Here is a 23,828-nt window from a genome sequence, read left to right on the forward strand (position 1 = left end):
TATCACTTAGATTCCTGCCATTTCCTCCACTCATTCCTAAATGACCGCTGGCAATAGGACTGTCAATTGCAAGTCCTCCACTTCAAACTAATGGAGTGTTCACATTTAGAACAAAAACAGACTTCAGATTTATCAGTCCGTGCCTCACTCAGTGATCTAAAGGAAACTAAAACTGAACACCAAGATGAGAAAACTTACCAACTTTATAAACCAACAGAGGAAGAAAATCTTTCTGGTTTGGGCAATCTGTTGCCTTTCTGTTTTATATAGGAAACAAGCTTTAATTACTGTACACTATACTACATAACACTATGTCTTTCCCACAAAGACAGATCAGTACCTAGAAAATAAATTGGCCCCTGGGAATATATGCCAATCTACAGTGAATGAAATTCTCTTTACAGTACATGACATTTTAGAGATATAGAGAAAGAAGGGTTTAGAAAGGGCAAACGAGATTTGGATGTATCTCCAATTTCCTTCTGGAAAATAATCTTTTTAAATAACAGTTTAGTACCTTAAAGCTTGAAATGCCATCATTTTATTAAAATGATTTTCTTTGATGGTAATTTTTTAAATTTCATATTATTCTTTCTCATAAATTTATTTAAAAAACAGTCCATGACAATTTTTACATAAAGTCTACATAATTCTAAACAGTCAGTAATTTATAATAATTTTTTCTAAGAAAAAGAAACAAAGTACATTTCCAATGCAAAAAAAAACCTTAAAGTAAAAAAAAAAATCACAGTCTTAGAATTTCTCTTTTAACATTAAAGATATTTTCTCTCAAGTACCATGCAAATTAGCTACAATAAAAACATCTTAATATGTAGAATAAATGTACGTCTTTTAGCTAATTCTAAATACAATGATAAAACTGAACTGTTATAAACCAGCAAAACAATGTTAGATGCTTATTTTACAAGTTTCTCTAAAATATACTCTATGCTACTGATATTATGCTACTAATATATTGTTATTTATTTTGTACACACAAACTTTATTTCATGGTTTAAAAAGATTTTTTTCTGTCTTCCATTTTCCATCCTCCAAAAGTAGTATTATGGAACTGAAAACGATCCCATCATCTTCAGAGAAGTCTCATTGGGTTACATGTATCTCTGGTTGATTGAGAACTCAAATATCTTTTTTCTCAGAAAGTATAAAAGCTTCTTTCCTACCTCTTCTTTGGTACACATGCAAACCAATCACTCCTTGGATTTGACTAAGTTGGAAAATTCTTTCTGGTTATGAAGCAGCCAAGAACATACTTTCTGGTTTCAAACAGACCAAGCCTGAGGTTATATATCCTATCGTAACCATGACACCTAGAAATAATCTTATGCATTAAAGTTAATGTAATTTTGGAATATTCACTTAACTGCTAAAATTGGAGAGTAAATCATTTTTTTTTTAGTTGAGGCAAAGAGACAGTCAACTTCATAAATCTTATTTGTAGAGTTGAAAACATAATATCCTGAGAAGCAAAAAGGATAAAATGATACAAGAGCACTATTCTAAACATATAGTTTTTTTCAAGCTACTTCTAAATAGATTAAGTTGTCATTACACAATACACACCTGCACAAACACACATATATAGTACCTTTAATTTCGTATTCTCAAAATTTAAAGTTTCATTTTCATATTCAATTGAGTGAAGTTTTCTACGAATTTCTTCACATGAAGTTTTTCCAAGGTCTTCCACTTTCTTCAGGTCTTCCAAAAGATTAGTGATTTGCCTTTATAAAATGAATGATACATTTTAAGTGTGTTTTTGAAATCATTTTGGTAGGTGTTTCAAATAGGGAACATACAAAAAGTAAATACAACTTAAAGAACAAGGGAAATAGGAAGAAGTAATCTATAAGGTTACCACCAGAGAAAACTTGATTAGAAATAATAATATCAACAAAAAAATTATACAACACGCTCTTTGCTATTCAATAAAATGTCTAAAGGTACGCATGTCTTTCTCATTCATACACACGCACACACATACACATAATTTTAGGGACAAGGTTAAAGAAAAGGGATCAACTGAGGCGGTAACAACTAACCTTTAAAGCAAATTATATGCAGTAGTTTTCAATGATAAGACTGAAGAGAATATACAAAAAAGAAAACATTTAAAATCAAATATTCAGGCCGGGCACGGTGGCTCACGCCTGTAATCCTAGCACTCTGGGAGGCCGAGGTGGGTGGATCGCTCGAGATCAGGAGTTCAAGACCAGCCTGAGCAAGAGTGAGACCCCGTCTCTACTAAAAATAGAAAGAAATTATATGGACTACTAAAATATATATATACAAAAAATTAGCCGGGCTTGGTGGCGCATGCCTGTAGTCCCAGCTACTCGGGAGGCTGAGGCAGTAGGATCGCTTAAGCCCAGGAGTTTGAGGTTGCTGTGAGCTAGGCTGACGCCACGGCACTCACTCTAGCCCGGGCAACAGAGTGAGACTCTGTCTCAAAAAAAAAAAAAAAAAAAAAAAAAAAAAAAAAAAAAAAAAAAAAAAAATCAAATATTCAGGGTTCATTATTGTTCGGTCATCAGTAATACACTTCAAAGCATAAAATGTAAGTATATTTACTATTGATCTTCTTTGTTATGCATTTAAGTCGATTTAATTATGGAACAATAACCTTTAGGATTTTCAAATCATTTCTGTATTCTAGTATAAACTTTGTTAAATATTCTATCTTACACATTCTTGTTTAAAAGAGAAATATCACTTCCATTTAAGACAAAGGTAGCATTAACATTTACTAAAAATAATAGATGACACATACTCAAATACCAAATACCTACAAGTTCAAAATGTGAAACCAATGCATTTTTAATGAGCAATCATTTTTATTGTTTAATTTTAGAGTAAGAAAAATTTATAGAATTATGAACAGCAAAAATATCAAATCATATAAATAGCCCCTTTACCACATATAATCCAAAAGAATCAAAATAAAAAACACTCAAAGAGGAAAAAAACCTAAAAACACATCTTATTAAATAATAAAAAGAACCTAAATTTTTTTCTTACTTTTTCATTGTTTCGATCTGAACTTCCAATTCAGTTTTTTCTATTACAATTTCCTCATAACGACTTTTCCAGGCATTGGAAGCTGAAATTGTTTCAGACAATTTGGCTTCCTAAAAAATACATAAAATACTCATCTTATAATTTTAAGACATTTTTGTTTTGCTCAGATCCCCAAACACAAATACATTATAAACAAGGAAACATTCTCCTAAAAAAGTATGGAACTTTTAATACAGAAAATTTCAGTGTACAACTTTGAATACAGGAAAATTTTAAAGTAAACTTTAATGAAATACCTATATTGCTATTATTTTATATGCACACAGTGGAAGTTCCAACTTAACATTTCATAATTAATGAAGATAATTTTCCTTTTCACTGAGTTTTTAATTTTGCATTCTATATACAGAAGATGATAACAACCACATAAGCATCAAAGGATAAAGAAGCCCTCTATGGTATACATAGAAACTGCCCCCAATTCCACAACTCCGTAAAATTTAGTAATGCAGCCTTATTTTTCTTTGTTATGATGCCAAGCTCTGTTTTGTAGAGGTCACCCCGTCAGCCTTCAAACACTGCTACTGTCAGCAAACAGATAAAAGTAGTAGTAGTGACTCATTCATTTTAAATATGAGCTCCATGAGGTATGGATTTTTGCCTGTTTTGTTCGTAGCTGTATTTTTAGGGCCTTGAACAGTTTCTGGAGCACAGCAGACACTCAATATATAACTCAAATGACTCTCCATAGATCTACCTAAAGAGCTGTAGACACTGTGTCCCTGTCTATGTCCTACAGAAAAACAAACTCACTGGAATGCAGCAGTGCCAGTAATTACAAATCAAAATGCCTGGAACAGTAATGATAACATTTAACAGTTATTGGGTACTTCCTTCTTTCCTTCTGTCATTCATCCCGTCACTGAACAAGTATTTATTAAATATCTACTATGTGCAGGACACTTTTAAAATTTTTTTCACAGTAATATTTTTGATACACTGAACAAATAATGGGATTCTGTTTTCATTTTATATAAAATGAATTTTAATATAAATTATGAAGGATGAGTTGGACATAATACATATTATGAAATGTGAATTTATATTATATACAAAGATATTTATAAATTTTACCAATAAAAAAGAAATTTATACATTAGAGATGAAATTATTAATTACTTAATTAGTATGATATCCTAGATGTAGAAACTAGTCAATGATTAAATCACCTCCCTAAAGGAGACTTTTTGAGGGTGACCTACTTTTTCTCTCTGCTTTAAAGAACTGGCACATCTAAGCTATCAGAAGCAAAATTAGGATCTATCCAATTTTCACAGGAAATGGGATAATTCTTCAGTGTGGAGAATAATAAGGCATTTAACATCCTGGCCCCTAGGATATAAATGTCAGAATCAGTTGTCCCTAGCACTTTCAAAATCCCAATTTCCTCTTTTATCTGCCCTTAGAAACATGCAGATATAAAGCAAAAGCCCCCTTCATCTTCCCTTCCACTGCACTGAATTGTACCTGAACTAGTAACTAGTGACCTTCTAATTACCAAAGACCCTTTCAAAGCCTCATTTTCCTTATCTCTGCGTAGTACTTGGTAAATTTCAGGCATTGTGCAGATATGAGACGATATTTTATCAAACTATTATTTAGTTCCTGCTGCTAAACTGTTCATATCTTGAACTTGAGATATTTTTTTAAATTATGGTACCCTCAGGTGAATGGGATAAGCAAGCTCCTGCCTCCTGGGACTTGATATTCAAGTAGAAGGAAACAATTAAAAAAAAAAAAAAATAAGCAAACTAAAAAAGATAGCTTCAAATTACAATAAATGCTATGAAAAGAATTTAAGACTTTAATATGATTGTTATAAGACTACTTAAAAAGGAGTGATTAAGAAAGGCCCCTCTAAAGAGATGTCAATTGAAAAGACACCTAAATAATTAAAAAAAGAACCAGCTATTGTGAGCCAGGGAAGAACATTAAAGCCAGAGGTGGCAGCAAACAAACAAAACGAACAAACTCCATGCATTAGAGGAATAGAAAGGAGGACAGTGCAAAAATGTAGTGAGGCACTGTACTTACCATGTATTTTCTTATTTATCCCTCCATACAATCATATGAGATACAGAATATTACTATCCCTTATTTTACAGATAAGGAAATTGAAGCTTCGGTTAAGTTCCTTACCCAAAATCACAAGGCTAACAAGAAGAGAAGCTTTTCTATACTATGATCTGGGGTGTGGGTGATACTATTTAAATAGGAAAACCCCAAGAATGTTAATGACTCAATTAGTTTTACCACCTAAAAATATTTTCAGGCATTCAACCAGATCTATAATCTTCTAGACTTTGAACCTAATCTTCAATGTTTTGATCTAGTTAAATTCTTCTGAATGTAAATTAAATATCAGAACCTTAGAATGTTAGCACTTGAGCTTATAAAATATTGTTTTGTTTGCACAGGTTTTATACAAGTGTTTCCATTTCTAAAAGTCTCTAATAACTCTATAAGCCTTCATATAAGTCTTAAGAGGTGGGATACTCGTGAGACATCAAAAAAATTATTAATTTATAATTGAATAAATGTAACAATTTGTCAAAAACAACAGAACATTAAATCCATTTTTCAACTTTGTACTATATCCAAAGATAACTTTCACATGGTGTGTTTATGCAGCATATGGTTTTAAATGCATTACAGAGATTAAAGTAATTACTGATAAAGTCATATGGTCTAACAACATAAATCAGCATTTCCCAAATTGGTGTTCCTCAGAACAAGTTCCAGGAGTAGCTTTGTGTACAAAAAAGAGTTCTGTGGTTAAATAAGTGTAGGAAACTCTGAGTTCAATACCCTTCATTAATAGTGTTTTGCTGAAAGCCTTCTCAGGGCCTTTAACATGCTAATGTGCACTATAAATTTTCGAGGGGAAATACATATGAAGTGTTATTCTTAGTTAGTTGGCCATAGAAGCTTTATATGGGGGCAGGGGTGCGGGTAGAGAGAACACACTTAACATTTCCTTTAAGTACAATTCCCAAGAAAACAATGACATAATTCAACATGCAAATTTGACACTTTATGTAACATTTCATAATAAAAGATTAAAGCAAAAAGTATAAGTAAAGTTTTTCTAGTATCAATAGCATTAAAAGAATAAAATTACTATATTAAGCATTATGACATTAACGATACATAAACTAAGTACACAAAATGTATCTCTAAAAAAAAGAATGTATATACTTACCTGATCTCTAATTTGGGAAGTAAAGTTTTCAATATCTCCTGTAAAATGTTCAAGCCTTTGTTTGTAAATTTTAGATGCCTTTTTTAGAGCGATAGCCTTTTGCCTACTTGCTTCCTTCATTGCTACAGCCTCATGCTTATTCATTCGCAATTGCAAGTTCCATTTGGCTATCTTGGATTCTAAGCTCTAAAAAATATTAGCACCAATTAAATTACTTCAGAACTCCAATGTCTATGCAAACATTGTAAAAATATGTACATAATCTTCCACACAGATTTTACCAAAATGATTAATCATAAGATGAATAAAAAGCAAAACAGTAAAGAAAGGTGACTTCACCAATGCTGCTTTGTAACCAGTTAAAGAATGCAAATTTAAAACATATAAGTTTACATCAAACTAATGCTACCATTACTAAAGGTATTAAAACTGGTGATTATGGTACAAACACCAATTCCTTAAAACTTCTGTGATTAACTAGAATATTAGAATTAGTTCACAGATTAACTAGATTTAGTGCACATCTGGTACATTATACATAGTACTAGCTAAAAAAAAAAACTAGTTAAAAAAACATAATCAAGCTAGAAACAATGTAAATATTTAATAACAGGTACCAAAGCTCAAAGGAATTGCTAGCTCCCCAAATATATTAAGACTCTTTAGTTTGAAAGACAAGCCTTAAAAAAGAAATGATTAAAATCTACAGATCATGAAGGCTATAGATGAGATAAACATAATTTACCAAATTTTAATTTACTAGCATTAGGGGGCATGCCCTGACACTAGAAAAGGTTACATTAAAGACAGTAAAAGTACTGATTTACCCAGTGAGTAGTAAATTTGTGAAAGTCACTATTCTAAGACCAAACACGGATTTAGATAAATTAATGACTATCAGATTCACAAGATTAAGAAGGGTAAAAAGATGTTTGAGAACAGGCTTCTATCCATTGCATGTGATGGTATTAATTAATTAGCATGACCATCTCCTTGATACATATCTTGGGAATATAAAGAGAGAAAGAACATTAGGCTGGGTGAATGAGGGATGTGATTAACTCTCATATTTTTATTTCAAATTATTTTAAAACATTGTATTTAAAGTATTTGAGTAATGAGGAGCTAAGAATTTAAAGACAAGATTTTAATGCCTTTACATTTTGAAAGCTCTGTAATACTGAGAAGAATGTGAAATTATTACAGAATGTAGTTTGGTCTTCCATTCCTTAGATAGCCATTTTAATTTAAAAAATTTTTTCCAAAGGAGTCACAGTAAAATCTGGGGCTTTTAAAGCCCAAGATCAACAAAAACTGCTTCTTCCACTAAAATTGAAATTAAGAAGTACATCTTAAGATTTAGACTTGAACTCTTTGAAGAGTGACTAAATAAACTAAGAAGCAATACATTCTTAAATTCTCTTTAAATATATATCTTAAACTAAAAAAAAAGTCCTATGAAATGTAATAAATAGCTGCTGAAAAACAAAGAGCAATACACAGTAAGTCTAGATAGGAGAGAGGAACACCCCACAGGAAATACCACTGTCATTCTTCAAACTATCCACAAGGTGTCATCATTGCACCATGATAATCTGCTACACTTAAGTAAAAACCTTTTAAAACATGAAAGGTGAGGTAAATTTTTTTCCAGTATGGTCCAGGCAAGACTTTCTCACTAGATTTATCAAATTCCATGTTTAAGCACTATCAGGTAGTATACTGAAACTATCAAATTATTTTTACAGTTTCAAAATAAAAAACCCCTCAATCATTTGCTAAAAGTATAGACACATAAAGTTGGTAATTTGCGTTTCCTATTTCCAAAGAACTATATACATGTTGCATATTATACAGATAATTATTCTGTCTCTTCTAAAAGTATGAAAATGTTGTAATTCTAATTGCTACAAAGATCTAGAAATAAAAATTGGTTCAAAGTAGCTTTAAGATAGTTCTCAGAGGATTACAATGTAAATTTTTTAAAGATCCAATATAATGAACTGGCTCAACAACAGTAAAAAATTTGCCAAATTCAGTTCATTGTGTTTGTACACTAAAAAAACCAAACCAAAACAAAACTTGTCAAATCTAAGTCAAAGAACTAAATTCTGACCCACAATTATTTAATCCCTTAAAATCCAAAAGTGTGTGAGAGGAAATGTAGGAAAATCAGTAACGTGAGGCAGCTTCTTTTAATTATTTAACACCAGCATTTTTGAAAAGGAATTTGAACCCAAAAGTATTAAACAGAAGAATTTCATAGTAAAATCTTAGTTTTAGCCTTATGTTCTTTTTCCAGATTATCATAGATATAAAAAATCAATTTACGTTTAAAAAACTATTTGATACTGTTTTTAAATGGAAGAACATATTTTCAAAAACTTTCCCCACTGTTATTTGAGGACATAATTAAAAACTGTGTAAGATAAATTGTGGTAGATGATCATCTAATGTGTTAAATCACCTATCAGATGTGTTAAATCGTATGCATTCTCTTGTATTTACTATGACGTAGCACTGCAATACCAAATCCAGTCCATCTGCAGTGCCCTAGGATATGAATGACAAGGAATCTACACATTGGAAAACACTTAAAAGAACATGAAGGAGGAACAAAGGACAAAATTTACATCCTCCATAAACCTGCTAATGTCCGCTTGATGGGCAAAAGCTTTTTGTCACTGAAGGAAAAAAAAACCCACAGTGCAGTTTTGAAACATGCTACAAGTTGCAAGTATCTACTATAATTCAGGAGAGCAAAAGCAAACAGAAATCTAACTCAGAAGTCCTCACACTCAACGGGGTTTGAGTCTGTGTACACTTCTCTGAAGGTGGGAACACTGCTTCTTTTCCTTAGGCAAAAATAAATGACAGTAGATCCAGTTAGCTAGCGTTATTCGATAGCAACCTCACCTTATCTCAAAGTGACTTTGACTCCAAAAGAATAATTAAACCAAAAATGTCCCTTAATTAGACAGATACAAAGTTGTAGAACATGGGGATTACTCAATTTTCTGAACATTAAATCTAGGTTAACTGATTTTAAATTATGATTAGTAACAAAGAAAAACATTTATTGACTGTTTATTAAACGTGTGAGAATATGTATATATGTATAATGTAGAAAAGAGACTGAATAATATACATCAAAATGTTAACAATGGTTTTGGTGTTTTTAAGCTATTTTTATTTTCCCCTTTATATTTTCCATATTTTATAAATTTTCCACAATAAACATTAAGTTAATTACATAATGAGAAAGGTTTTTAAAGTTACTCAATCACTATAAATCCTTCCTAGATTGGTACTAAAAAGAGATTTTGGTACCAATATAAAATTGGGTTCAAATCCCAATTTTAGGTGGGCCAAAAGATTTACCTTTAAATATGTATTTCCCATGGCAACACTTAAAATGAATTACTTTAAAATCACCAAATTCCAGAATTAAGGAATGGCCTTATAGCTTTTCGTTAATTTTATCATTTAAACTATAAAAATGGATAAATACTTATAACCTTTATGTATTCTTTTAATTTATCATTCTCTGCTTCCTTTTTATGAATTTGGAGCTGTAGTCGTTCATGTACTACTTTTACTGATTGAGAAAAACGGTTTGCTTTCAAAGCATTTGCCTGTAACAAAGAGCAAAAAAATGTGTTATTTGCTGTATCTCCTCAATAATTTTAATTTTACCCCAATTTAGACAATCTAAAATGCTGATAAACAGCAAAGCACTGCTTTACATAAACTGCCCCTCCAATACAGATGCTTTTCATGTAAAACTATGGGAAAGTTTTCTCCTCCCACCCTTTCATTTAATGGCTCCTGATAATTATCTCTTTTTAAAAATTCCCATCTATCCTCCTAAGTAAAATTATGGGTGTGTACACAATGCTCCTACAAATACCAAAATTCCTTAATCTGTCCCCAAATTGAAATACAATACAAATTCATAAGTGTTCCTAATTTAGAGTGATTTATACCAAGTATTCTACATGAAACAACATAAAACTAAAAAAAAAACTTAATAAAATTAAGATATTATATTTGATACATAAAACTTGCAAAATACCCAAATAATCTAGAATTTTTAAAAATCTTTCTGTGTTTAATTCTGAGGACTTGGGGCCAGGATGGGAAGAAAGAGAAGAAGCAGTCAAAATTAAGAAAATATAACAAATTAAGCTCAAAAGATCAAAATTTGCTTACCTTTTCCTTCTGAAACAAACAAGAAAGTTCTTGGATATAGGTCTCCTTCTCAAGTACCCTCTTCTTAAGATTCTTCACCTAATACAATATAATGTAAGAATTAGAAATTTTACAACTTGATTAATATTGGTTAATTTTTTAAAACGATGCAGCATACAAGTAAACAAAAAATGGCAGAACGAATGGATATAAAGTGTGAAAAGACTTACAGTATTTTCATTTTCATCGTCAGTTAACTTCTTTAACAACATGCTAGGTAAATTGTCTCCTGTCTGTGAAAAAAAGATATTATAAATCAGTGTACACCAACTATATTTCTCTACATAAAAATGTAGAAGGTGGAATAAACACCACTCAAGAAATCAATATGGACAACTACTATGCATACTTCTGATTTTTAAAAGAGTTAACCATTGAAAAGATTTTTGCCTAAGTGTTCCAAATCATTTTTTGTCCAAAATTTATGAAATTAGTTAATTTACTAAATTAATCTCAAAAGAATGCCTCAGAAAGTATGGGCTAATAATATATAAAAATTGCAAAAATCCTGTATACAAAAGAAACTCAACACATTGCTGTTTATAAATAGGCAAGAATTATAAACCTAAATTCTAGCAATAAGAAATTTCTTAAATAATTACAGCAAATCAATAACAGAATTCTATGTAGTCATTTTAAATGAGACCATAGAATAATGTTTATTCATTTTTAAGGGTCATACTCCTGCATCAGAATGTGAAAAGCTACAAATTCCTTTCACCCAAAAGCACATATGCATGTCCATGTAATGCAGACCTAGACACACAATTTCAGAGGGCTCATAGACTTCATGAAGCCCATCCCTGGACTCTTTAAGGGTCTACCAAGCTCAAGTTACGATTCCTTCCTATGAAATAAAAATTTAATATATGAGAAAATACTGATGATATGTCTGGAAGTATAAAAGTCAAGTTACAAAACAATGAGAATAGTATGATCCCATTTTTCTAAAACCACACACACATGACACATACACAGTAATGGAACACAAGACTGAAAAAGATATACAACACAAAATTAACACTTGACAGTGACTTTTCACTGAGTACTGAGATCAGGAAAATTATTAATATTTCTTTGCTTATCTGATTTTTCTATAATGAGCATGTAACTTATTACCAAAACTGTTACCTAATATTGATGATTTTTACAATTCTGAGAAAATGTCATCATAGGAAAAAGCCAAAAGGGATTCAGAAGAATTTAGTTGATTTTTGTCATTAGCTCAAGATTTTTCAGCCTATCACAGAAGTTAATTTCTTCAACTATATTTGTCCTAAGACTCAAAAGAAGTTAATAAACACAAAGAAATAAAAATTATTGATGTAGAGGTCTTGTCACCAGTCAATGCACACAATATTTTACATAAAGTTTCAGGGGATTCACAGACCCTAGTTAAGATTTAACAGATTATATCAGGTTAAAAATCTTGATCTTATATAATTTCTTTATCCTACAAATGAGAAACAGTAGTAGAGAACAAAAATACTACTAATTTATCCTTTTAAATATTTTTAACTTACAATTATATCATGCCTGACCATGTGTCTATAAAGTTAGGCTTAAGTCAGTTTTTCCCAATAATGAGGTGACATCCTCTCATCTTGTTCCCACTCTCCCTACACTTGATGAGATGGGCTGAAATTGTATTATGCATGTGAGCAGTATAGAGGCAAGAAAAAAAGTGGTGAAGTACTGTCCTAAATCAAAAGGAAACCCTGTCCTAGATCAAAGGGAAATTATATATATTTATGTGTATGTACAAAAGATACATGTATGTCAAGCAATTCCACTCCTGGGTATATATCCAGGAGAAATGAAAACATGTACCTGCACCACAACTTTGTAAATGAATGTTCACAGCAGCATTATTCACAGCAGCCAAAAAGTGGAAACAACCCAAATATCCATCAACTGATGAATGAATTAAAGTGGTGTACTCATACAATGGAGTATTATTCAGCAATAAAGAGGAATGAAGTACTGACATCCTACAACATGTCTGAAGGCATTATCCTGAGTGAAAGAAGGCAGTCACGTACAATCACATGTCATATGATTTCATTTATATGAGATATCCACCATAGAGACAGAACGTAGATAATGGTTGCCTACGGCTCCTTTTAGGAGGAGTGGGTGAGATGGGAGGTGAACTGCTAACAGGTATAGGGGTTATTTTTGAAGTGATGAAAATGCCCTAAATTGAGTGTGGCAATTGCTGCACAACTCTGTGAATACACTAAAAAAACCACAGAATTTTATATTTTAAGGGGGAGAAATGTATGGTATGTGAATTATATCTCAAAAAAGCTGTTACCAAAAAAAAAAAAAAAATGTGTGTATGTATAAATATAATGTACATAGGAGCTTAAACTCTAAAAATGTATATTTTATTATCATAGGTTAAATGAAGTATAACAAATAATGAAAGCTTTGGAGAAGGAAAATAAAAATAAAAACATGCTGTTTTCATGTAGAACTATTTGTGAAACATTAAAAGTAGGGGTTAATTTTAATGAGTTCCATATCAAAGTATTATTTCCATTTCAAATATACCAATACTTTAATTTCTACAGTTTGAGAAATAATATATCCTTCAAGTGAGAAATATCACTATTAAAGGAATGCTTAGTGTTGATGCCTTACTTGTTTGTAGTCTGTCTTTGTAAGAAGATGTTCTAAAGCCAATTTTACATGTTTAAAAGTGTCTAATTCTTTTGTTAATATTTCCTTCTGTTCAGAAATCTTCTTCAAATTGGATGCAGAAAGAGTAGCCTGACAAAATATAAGAGTACATACACATTTTAAGATCTAGCATTGGCCGGGCGCGGTGGCTCACGCCTGTAATCCTAGCACTCTGGGAGGCCGAGGTGGGTGGATCATTTGAGCTCAGGAGTTCGAGACCAGCCTGAGCAAGAGCGAGACCAGCCTGAGCAAGAGCGAGACCCCATCTCTACTAAAAATAGAAAGAAATTATATGGACAGCTAAAAATATATATAGAAAAAATTAGCCGGGCATGGTGGTGCATGCCTGTAGTCCCAGCTACTCGGGAGGCTGAGACAGGAGGATCCCTTGAGCTCAGGAGTTTGAGGTTGCTGTGAGCTAGGCTGACGCCACAGCACTCACTCTAGCCTGGGCAACAGAGTGAGACTCTGTCTCAAAAAAAAAAAAAAAAAAGATCTAGCATTAAGCATAACACTCTAAAATATAATACTATTATCAAACAATTTTTACTAGTAACAAAATCATTCTTTTTTGTATAATAGTAAATTTTGCAAAGTTTAATAGCTAATTAAATTTTTTATATAGTACAGTAAAATAAAATGAAATCAAAATAAGAGCTTAAATTCTAAAAGTATTTCATGCATTTATTCTAATAAAAGTTATAGAATGCAATCTGTTTTTGTCCCTAACTCAAACTTTAGTATGCTGAAATTTATAAATAGTTTTCTATTCCAATTAATACTATAGAAAATAGATATATTTCATCTCTCAGAAGATTTTAATTTTAAATTCACTCTTGACAGAAGCTGATTCTATCATTTAACTCCAAGTAAGTCAAGCATGAAGATAAACAGTTTCTAGCTTGGCCTCTTATCCGGTAAATGCCTGAGATTATCTTTTAGGAAAAGAATTAAAGTTAATGACACAGGAATAAAAAACACTAATAAACCTCCATTTTTGGTATCAAATACCTGTATGTGAGAATACCTACTTAAGACATGAAACCTCAGTTAATGCATTGTCAGTATGATACTAGCTTTTCATTTTATTAGATATTCACAAGTCACATACTCACATTTTCAAAACTAATCTCTTCAATGGTATCCTTAAGTAATGGCAAAAGTAATTCTACAGAATGGGTTGCCAATTCAGCTTCCTTAAGTGTTGCTTCCAATTCATTCTTTTCATTTAGAATGTGCTGCTTCAGGCTAATTACAAGTGGAAAAATAAAATTTAAGTTAAATATATCATATAAAGTATATGTGAATTATTCAATTTCCCCTTTCTGGTATATGAAACAATTTATGTGAATATATATATGTCTTTTTTCTTCCCTTCCTTTTCCCACCTCCAAACTCAAAAGATTTACCTTTCTAGAACTTATTCCAAAATCTTTTCTTGATACTTACTGTTTTTCAGAAAAACAGTAAGAATAAGCTAAACGAATGGAATACAAAAAATTAAAGCTCTCTAGATATCTAAAATATCCTTCACATTTGGCTTTAGAATACATTATCATTTTAAACATAACTTATACTTGCCTTGATTATGTTTTATCTGGATACTACTATTATTGTAAGACACATTTGTGTCACAGTTTTTCATACTGAATTCAGAGTGCTTCTTACAATCTTTGTCAGCCAAGAAGCAGGCCTGACCTCTCTTTGCACATACCCAAAATTCATAGAAAGAGCTACAAAGAGGGATTGAGGGAGTTGGCAAAGTAGGAATGTTTAGCAACATTAAGAGCCCAGAATCAAAAAACTTCATTTCATTTAAAGATACTCCTAAGATATACCATATTACCAACATCATACTCTTAATAGCAGTGACAACTTTGAGTCAAAAAGTGGTTCAAAAGAGTTGGACTTTGTGTATAAACAAATTTTGAAAATACCTTAACTAATTTATTTCACTTACATTTTACTTTTATATAATCACAAGTTATTTGAATTAAAAAATCTATAATTAAGTTGGTTGGCACATTTTCAATATTTATAAATAAAATTCCAAGTGATACAAAAACACTGTGCCATTCTTTACTTGGCAGCTTTCCTTCTTTATAAAAATAATGTAATGGTTCATTAACAATTGATGGCATCTTAGAGGCTATGTCAAAAAGCAGGTTGTGTTCTTAAGTACCATTGGTTTAAAGTAATGGGCCTAAGAAGATTCTGGCTATAAATTTGATGCCTGTCCCTTATTAAAAACCATGGGTAGAAAGTCAAGAATGACTATATATGACAAAATATCATTTTCATTTATAACAAGTTAAACCAGTAGCTGGACTGTACTATCCATAGTGCCAGTAGTGGTATTTTAAGATTGCCATTGGGTAGGGGGGGTTCAGTCATATAAATAATAAGTGTATTCCCTACTCTAAAGAAGCAAAAAATGACAAGTATTAGTTACATAGTAATTAATATACCAAATGACAGTGAATTAGTACTCATTAACTACATTTCTGATATCACATATTATTTCTATTTTCATTTATCTTAGTTAAAAAGCTTTAATTTATAAATTCTTAAGGTTTTCATTTTCAATTTCTTTCATTAAGATTCCAAAAAACTAGCTAAATTAAACTAGCTAAATTCTGCTAAAGGAGCGTACTTGTAATCGGATTAAACAAATATATTTTAATAAATACTAGATTTGAAGAAGATATTCTTGAAAGAATGCTGTATTTGCTTCAAATAATTTACATTATATGCAAAACATGAAACCCTGAAATCAGAAAACTAGATTTCCCGATATTGATGAGAATACCAGCTGAGATGACTTTCACTGGCACAAGCTGGTAAATCTTCTTTCTCCGATCTACATTTAAGATGGGAAAAGAATTCTTCTGAATGACTTCCATTATTTGGAGGCTTCTCCATAAATTCTGTAAATGGATTTATAGGTGGCTTCCACAACTTCTCCACATAAGCTGAAAGGTAGGAAATATTTTAGTTACTAAACTTATCATTTCAATATTCTTTTCTTCTATCATTACCCTTTAATAAGATAAAGATCCTAAGGATGTCCAAAAGAATAACATTTCAAAGATAAAATCAAAATTATAACTGCTACTCACTGTTACACTAATTCAAAATAGTATCAAAATTGCATAACACAACCATTCAATAACTGTCAATTTCCAAACATTGTTTCCAAAAGGCCTGGTATTTTCTACATAATTACGAGTCTAGATATCTTTATTAATGGTCTATTTCTTGAAGTATTACAGTAATATTTTAATCCAGTGAGACTAGAAAATTAATATAAATACCATAGGTTAACAATGGTCCTTAGTTCCATTATGCCCATCCAATAAGAAATACATGTTATTTATGCCTAGAACCACAGAAATTCAACATACCTTTGAAAGTATTTGGCAACAATGGCTACAAATATGTTATTCTTTTAAAAGTAGACTTTTTAAAATTAAGTTCCTTTATTCCTATTCCCAGCTCAATCTAGGATATTCTTTGGTGATAATGAATAGACAGATGACATTATTTCCAAATTTTACTAAATGATCTCATTATTTTCACTGAAACTTGGAGATGTCATTTCAAAAACATGAATATTTATGAATTTCTTCAAAACTACTCCATTTTAAGTAATGAGTTAGAGCTTTAGCACCATGAAGGTTGTGCTTTCACAACTCTAATAATATATGGTAATGTGTCTCCCTGACTTCATTTTATGTTTACATAAAATCAAAGGTTATAAAGTTTTCTGCATTTTTGTCAGATATTTCTTTGTGATTTAATTTTATTTCCTATATTACAAAATATATTATGTTCAAGAATTTTTAATACTTAAGGTAGATGTGAAATTACAGGTTGAAAATTACTCACACTAATTAGCAATTCAGAAATCTTCTGAAATATCTATAAAATGTACTTATTTTTGTCTGAATATTCTATATACTACAGAGACAAATATTTAGGATACAGGCCAGTGAAGTATGCTCACATTTTTCAAACTCCAGCAAACGAAGTCCAAAGGGAAATGCTAAATAACCTACATATAGTCTAAAATGATCCACTTGAATGCTGCAAATATGCAACATCTATTATTGGGGCATAACAATATTTTGAGCTACCAATAGACTACAAGAATTACAAATATACAGATATACAAAATCAAATGAAAAAACAAACCTAAGAGCTAAGAAGAATATGCTCTGGATTTGTTCAGTTGCAATAGCTACCCCACTCAGAGAAAAACTGGCATTTATCTGCCATCCATTCACTTGTTTAAATATTTGTCTCTCTGTAGACTGGAATGTGAAGAAAGAATGTCCTATTTATATCTGAATCCTCAGCACCTACAGGCCTTGTAAAAGCTAAGCAATAATTGAAGGAAAGGACACAAGAGAGCCCTTAATGAATACGAGGAATAAAAAGTATTTCTTTTCTTTTATTCACCCCTTGAATCATCTTTTTGGGGATCATTTAAAAAATCTTTCCTATATTTGGAATAAAAGTTTTAAAAATAATGTAAGAGGATAGAGATCTTCAATGTGTACAAAATATTTTATGAGATAAGATTCAGCTTATCAGTATTTTAACAAATTAGTGCTTACTTCGGTTCACAAGATAAAGTCATAAAACAAAATACTTCTGCTTCATCAACTATAATTGGTAACTATGTCTTATCTTAAAGTGTAAACAAAATTAACACATTGTAAAAACAGATTTTAGATTTTACTTCAACTTTCTAAAACGTTATCTTCAAAAGCAGAAAACTGTGTAAGTCTCAGATATTTTCATAGGAATCATCAACAATCATCTCCAGGTTAACGATTGTTCGGAGGAGATTCCAAGGTACTCCAATATTTTTGTGTTGCGACAATACTATAACATAAAATATATATGTGCTGAACACAAACGTAATCATTTTCTTTAGCACAAAAAGTCCTACCTTTACAAAAAATGCTAGCATTTTAGTGGACCAAATGTATTCTTGTATAGAAAAGCAGACATTTTACAATAAAATGTTTTCAGTTAAGCAGAATATACTTCTAACTGACAAATGTACTTTTGTACAACTTGTCACATATTCTGCACACGTCTAATGATCATATCCTTAAAGATTAGCAATTTTTAGATATTCTGACCTGTTTAAAGAATTAAATTTCCTATGTAGAGACTACTTTGCCAGTCTCCTGCCAAAAAAGCATGTACTTAAAACTTTTTCCAAGAGTGCTCCTGGGTTATGCTGATCCAGCTACATTCACTAAACTATGTTCCATTTTGGCCAACAACAAACATTTGAGGGATGGCTGTTCGGGGACAATGATATCAGCCGTGGTCAGAGAAAAGAAAAATCATCATCCATGACTTTCCTTAGCATCCTTATAGACAAAGTAAACTAAACCAGCATCAGATAAATATATATTTAAAATTAATCTTTCAAAAGAGAAAAGGATGTGAATCCTGAAGATTTTAATTTGTTTTGCCAAACACCAATTCTTGGGAAACTAACTTCTACTGGCTTCAAACACAGCTTCTCCTGAAAATTTCACCACGAAATATTCAACAAGGAACACAAAGTAGATGTAGGAATGCTGCCTTTTTCTCCCACTATTCTGGATACTACTAGTCAAAAGTTTACTAGGGTTTCGTTTTAGACTCCATAATGAAAAGGAAAAATGTATAGGAAACTTGGAAACAGGCAAAAAGTAAAAATAACTAGAGCTGGAAAATAGACCTTATGAGTAAAAGCTACAAAAATAGGAAAAAAACATTTTCTGACAGAGAGAGGTTAGCTTAGATAACTAATTAGCTAATGCCCTTCTCCAATGAAGAGAGTATAGAGAGATATATTTAAAGATATATTTAAAAGATAGGCTGCACACAAAAAAGAATGAAATACTACCATTTGAAACAACATGGAGAGAACTGGAGAACATTATATTAAGTGAAATAAGCCAAGCGCAGAAAGACAAATGTCACATGTTCTCACTCATATGTGGGAGCTAAATATTAAAAACAATTGATCTCATGGAGACAGAGCAGTAGAATGATGGTTACTAAAGGATGGGAAGGGTAGCAGAGAGGGAAGCTGGGATAAAGGGGGGATGGTTAATGGGTACAAAAATATAGTTAGATAGAATGAATGATATTTGATAGCATAACAAAGTGACTAAAATCAGCAATATACTTTAAAATAACTAAAAAAAGTGGAATTGGGATGTTCCTAACACGAAGAAATATTAAATGCCTGAGGTGATGGATACCTCAATTACCCTGATTTGATTAATACACATTGTATGCCTGTATCAAAACATCACATGTACCCTATAAAGATATACAACTATTATGTACCCATAATTAAAAATAAAATTATGTTTTAAAACTATAATAAATAAATATATAAATAAAATATTGGTTGCAGATTAGATAATATGGGGAGAAAAGGTGACAGCAAGAGTGACTGGTCTGTACAACATATAGGATACGTACTTCAAGGCCCAAGTTCCCTTCTTTCCCAAAGTTTTGCCCTGATTCCTCCATCCCATCAAGAACTCTAAAAAACTAACAGTATTTTTAGAATCTCATAGTTTAGAATTTAATTGTTCCATAAATGCTTATATTTTAGTTTTTAAAAAAACTTACTACTAACCTTGTGAGGGTAAATATGATACCCATCACCCTCTGCCCTCAAAAATTTCGTAACAGTGGGGAGCCTAGATTAGGTTCTCAAATGTAACTTAGGGTGACCAAATCATTTACTGTTCACACTGGGGCACTTCTGAGATGGAGGAAGTCCCATATAGATACCAATTATCCAGGTGCAGAATGGACCACAGGTGTTCAGAATATTGTCTAATTCCAAAAAAAATCAGCACTCTTTATCAGGTAAACAGAAAGCATTTTCCTTTCCTTCAACATCATGACAACTGCTGTCATTTATTGAGCAGGACATTGACTGACCTTAGAAACATTATTTCACAAAAAGTTTGACAAGGTTGTTATTAATATCCAAAAGCAATAGATAAGGAAACTAAGTCTTAGAAAGGTTAAATAGCTTGCTAAGATTACAAGGAGTTGGTGGAATTCAGTTTTGAACTAAAAGCCATGAGATACTAAAATATATAGATATATAGAAATCTACAAAGCAAAAAGTAACACACAAACTTGTCTTAATTCAGTTGCATTTTAATTGCACTCATAAATTCAATTTAGATTCAATTTAGATTCAGCCAAAAGATGAAAACTGTTCTGTACAAGGAAATGAGGGATGAATAAGGTTGAGCTACTTGAAGGCACAGACTGCAAGTCTAAGGAGAGGGCAGAGAGTGACTAGACCACTAAAATCCATTGTGCTAAAGGCTATGACAGGAAACTCATGGAGTACCACAAAAGCATCCAGAAGGACAGCCAATGCTAATGGCAGAATCCTGGGACACCTCCCAGCAGACATGGGACCTCAGCTGAGTCCTGCAAAACAAGTCTGACCTAGGTGAAAAGGAAGAGAAAAGGCATTCAGGTAGAGGGTCCAGCACTGGCAGGCGCACAGAATCGTGAGGGGTATGACCTGCAAAAGGGAGGTGGTAAGAAGACGGTGGACACACAGATCGTATGCCAAGCTCAAGAGCTTGAATTTTTTTTCCAAAGGTTAAGACAGAACGTTAAATAATTTGAGCAGGGGAATGACAGGTCACAAATGCATTTGTAAAAGATTAATCCAGTGGTATTTTGAAGAATAGACCAGGCAGATAGAAACGAGGAAAGTGGAAGCAGTGAAACTGGTTACTTAGGGCCCCAGAGAGATGAAATTTCAACATTCTTTTCTTATAAAAAATTCTGAAGAAGCCAAATAAAAATTGCTTCCACTGGTGATAGAAACATGAAAAACAATGAAGGAATCAGACTTAAAATGCCAGAAAATCAAGAGATCAGCACAAAAAGAAGTGGTCATATACGAATATTTACCCATGACAATCTGAATGGATTGCTCCACATGTAATTTTCTAGATAATCATACCTTATCCATTTAAGTACCAAAATTAACTTAGACCGGTTTGAAGAACATCTTTTTAAAATTTCCTCCTTTCCTCTCTTCCTCCCTTCCCAGCATACAGGTAGACTGAACATAAGATAACCATTCCTTGATGACCCAGAAGCAGCATATTAAAATGACAGAATACTGAGCCAGACTCATAAGACATCAATTCTCCATCCTTACTAACCATGTGACGGTGACGTGGACAAACTTTAGCCATACCCGGCCTTGGTTTTTTCTTCTACACGATTAAGAGTATCCTTTGCCAGCCAAAGCTATGGTAAGGTTTAAAAAGAATGAAGTAGAAGCACTTACGGGTCTTTTTTGGTTTTGTTTTAATTTAAGGCCCCTTTGATCCACTCTGTTGGGGCTGCTTTCTCACCAGGTCTTCTCTTCAAAATTTTTCATCTTAAAAAAAAGAATCATCCTGAATCAATCACCATTCCTGAAATTACTTGCAGGCTGAGTTATTTGTATACAGAACCAACTGCACAAAACAGTTCTTTCAATATCTATTTATTCTTTGCAGAATTATTACAAATCATCATCAACGTAGTCCTAAATTGACTGAGAACTAAAACAGAGCCCAGGGGGAAACACTGACGTCCGACAAAATCGTGCCCAGTGGGTTGATATTATTTCAACCTTATTGCTATACTAATCCAGAGTCTCATTCAATTGTATAAAGCAAGAACAATGAATAATAAAAACAAAGCCATTTTCTCATCTTTGGGTGCTTGCGATACAAAAACTATACGATTAGCACACAATTATGAAATTAGCAGAAGAAAATGAGAAGCAAAAAATGAATTATGAACATGTTCATGATATTCTTACTGTAACTAGAACAGTATCAAACTAATTTTAAAAGCAAATAGGCTTTCTGTGGTTTGTTCCTTTAACCGTAACTAAAGAAGTGGTGCTTAAATCTACTTCAAGAACCTCATTCATTCAAAAACACTTGAAACCTTACTATGAGTTAGGTGATAGGGAACTTTGTCTTCAACATTGACTTTATCTCCAACAGCAGTCACGTGGTCTCGTTATGAGTATTCTCAGTAAAGAAACAGCATCACTCACTAACCACCTTTATTCAGTACCTCCTATATGGCACTGCATTTACTAAATCTTGTATTACAATCACCCCAAAGTGATTGTTATTCTCCCCATTTTGCAGATAAGGAAACTGAAGTCACGTAGTGACCTGCACAAAAAACATACTGCTGATCCAGTGGCAGAGCTGGGACTAAATGCAAGTCAACCGCTAGCACTTTCCAGAACCCTAAGCCAATCACGGAATAAAGGGGTCTCGCCTATGGGCTGGAATCTAGAAGGAGCCTAGAGAAGAAATTACTTCCTGAGGCTTCCTGGAATATGTTTCTTTTATGGAGCCTCGGAGCTGCCCACGATCTGGTATATAATATGGTGGGCACTTAAAAGCGAGCCGAATGATTAGAGAGCAGTTATTTCTTAAAGAAACGTTGCCATACCAGGGAACGGTCCGGTCAGGGCTTTCATCTGAACAAGCCCACCTCACGCTAAGATCTGCCCTGATGCGAGTAATCTCACTGCTTTTTCACAGGCCAGCGAATGGGTCTGGGGGAAGCGGAGGATAGGTGCAGAAAGGGCCGAGGTCCAGCTCTGAGTGGGCGTGAAGGACTTTCACTTCCGGGGCCCACCACCGCCCCCGCGCGATAGCTGCCAGCCGTAAACGCCACCGGGCAGCCAAGCTTCCCACACAGAGTCCGCCCCCACCGAAAAGGCGTACCTACGCGTCCACCGCAGCGTCAGCACGTCGCTGTGACGTCATCCCGCCACCGCTGCGGCATAAAAGGGGCCAGAGGCGCCACTGAGGCTGTAGTGGAAACGTACCTGTGCTCTCCAGCCTTGGGTCAGTTATGAGGAAGCGGGACGCAGCGAGCAATGCAGTGGGTCAAGACTAGGAAGTAAGGCAAAGGACGCGAGGCGGGAAGCAGGCGAATTCCTAGAACTGCTTACGGTGGAAGAGTGCCCGCTACCGTGAGAGCGGAACTATAGCGGAGGTAGCAACCGGCAACTGGCTTCTGTGGCAACGGCCGCCCCGCCCGTCGGCGCGCGCAGCCAAGTGGGCAAGCGCGCGCAGCGCCCGTTGCTATTGGCGGGAGTGGGGGGCGGGGCCCGGGCGAGGCGCTTGGTTTATGTCGTCGTTTCTTAGATAAACTTTTTTTTTTTTTTAAAGATTGTTTTACAAAAGGATCAACACTTGTGTGTAGTTACCGAAAAGCTTAACTGAACTCAACCAGAAGGGAAATAAGACTAGTTCCGAATTTTCTGACGCTTGGACTGAAGTGGCCTGCTTTTGCGTTTTAAAGGGGAGATTTGAAAAAGTGAAAGGGACCTGAAAGAAACGTCGTTTTAAATGTATGGTATTACTGTTTTACCTGTGATCCTTACGTGGGCCTCAGGTTTTTTCCTGCTAAATGAGGGAATCGGATGGTGTCCTCCAAGATGCCTTCAAGGTCTCAAATTCTTTCATATCTGCGCTGCAGCCAGCTGGTGTGGGTTATA

At 33.1% G+C, this 23,828-nt stretch overlaps 1 protein-coding gene across 1 annotated transcript in view; it reads right to left on the bottom strand.

Moving 5' to 3' along the window:
• ODF2L (outer dense fiber of sperm tails 2 like) overlaps window positions 1–23,093 on the bottom strand; it is a 44,968-nt gene extending 21,875 nt beyond the window's left edge. The window contains exons 1-11 of the mRNA XM_069478157.1: window positions 23,050–23,093; window positions 21,597–21,689; window positions 16,047–16,209; window positions 14,353–14,485; window positions 13,199–13,327; window positions 10,723–10,785; window positions 10,514–10,585; window positions 9,820–9,936; window positions 6,302–6,487; window positions 3,040–3,149; window positions 1,610–1,745 (exon numbers count right to left, since the gene is read on the bottom strand). Of these exons, the coding sequence (XP_069334258.1) occupies window positions 1,610–1,745; window positions 3,040–3,149; window positions 6,302–6,487; window positions 9,820–9,936; window positions 10,514–10,585; window positions 10,723–10,785; window positions 13,199–13,327; window positions 14,353–14,485; window positions 16,047–16,159 (1,059 nt within the window). The 5' untranslated portion in view covers window positions 16,160–16,209; window positions 21,597–21,689; window positions 23,050–23,093. The remainder of the gene's footprint in view (window positions 1–1,609; window positions 1,746–3,039; window positions 3,150–6,301; window positions 6,488–9,819; window positions 9,937–10,513; window positions 10,586–10,722; window positions 10,786–13,198; window positions 13,328–14,352; window positions 14,486–16,046; window positions 16,210–21,596; window positions 21,690–23,049) is intronic.
• Between the last annotated feature and the right edge of the window lie 735 nt (window positions 23,094–23,828).

Source organism: Eulemur rufifrons, chromosome 8, assembly GCF_041146395.1.
Source record: "Eulemur rufifrons isolate Redbay chromosome 8, OSU_ERuf_1, whole genome shotgun sequence".
Classification (NCBI taxonomy): Eukaryota; Metazoa; Chordata; class Mammalia; order Primates; family Lemuridae; genus Eulemur; species Eulemur rufifrons.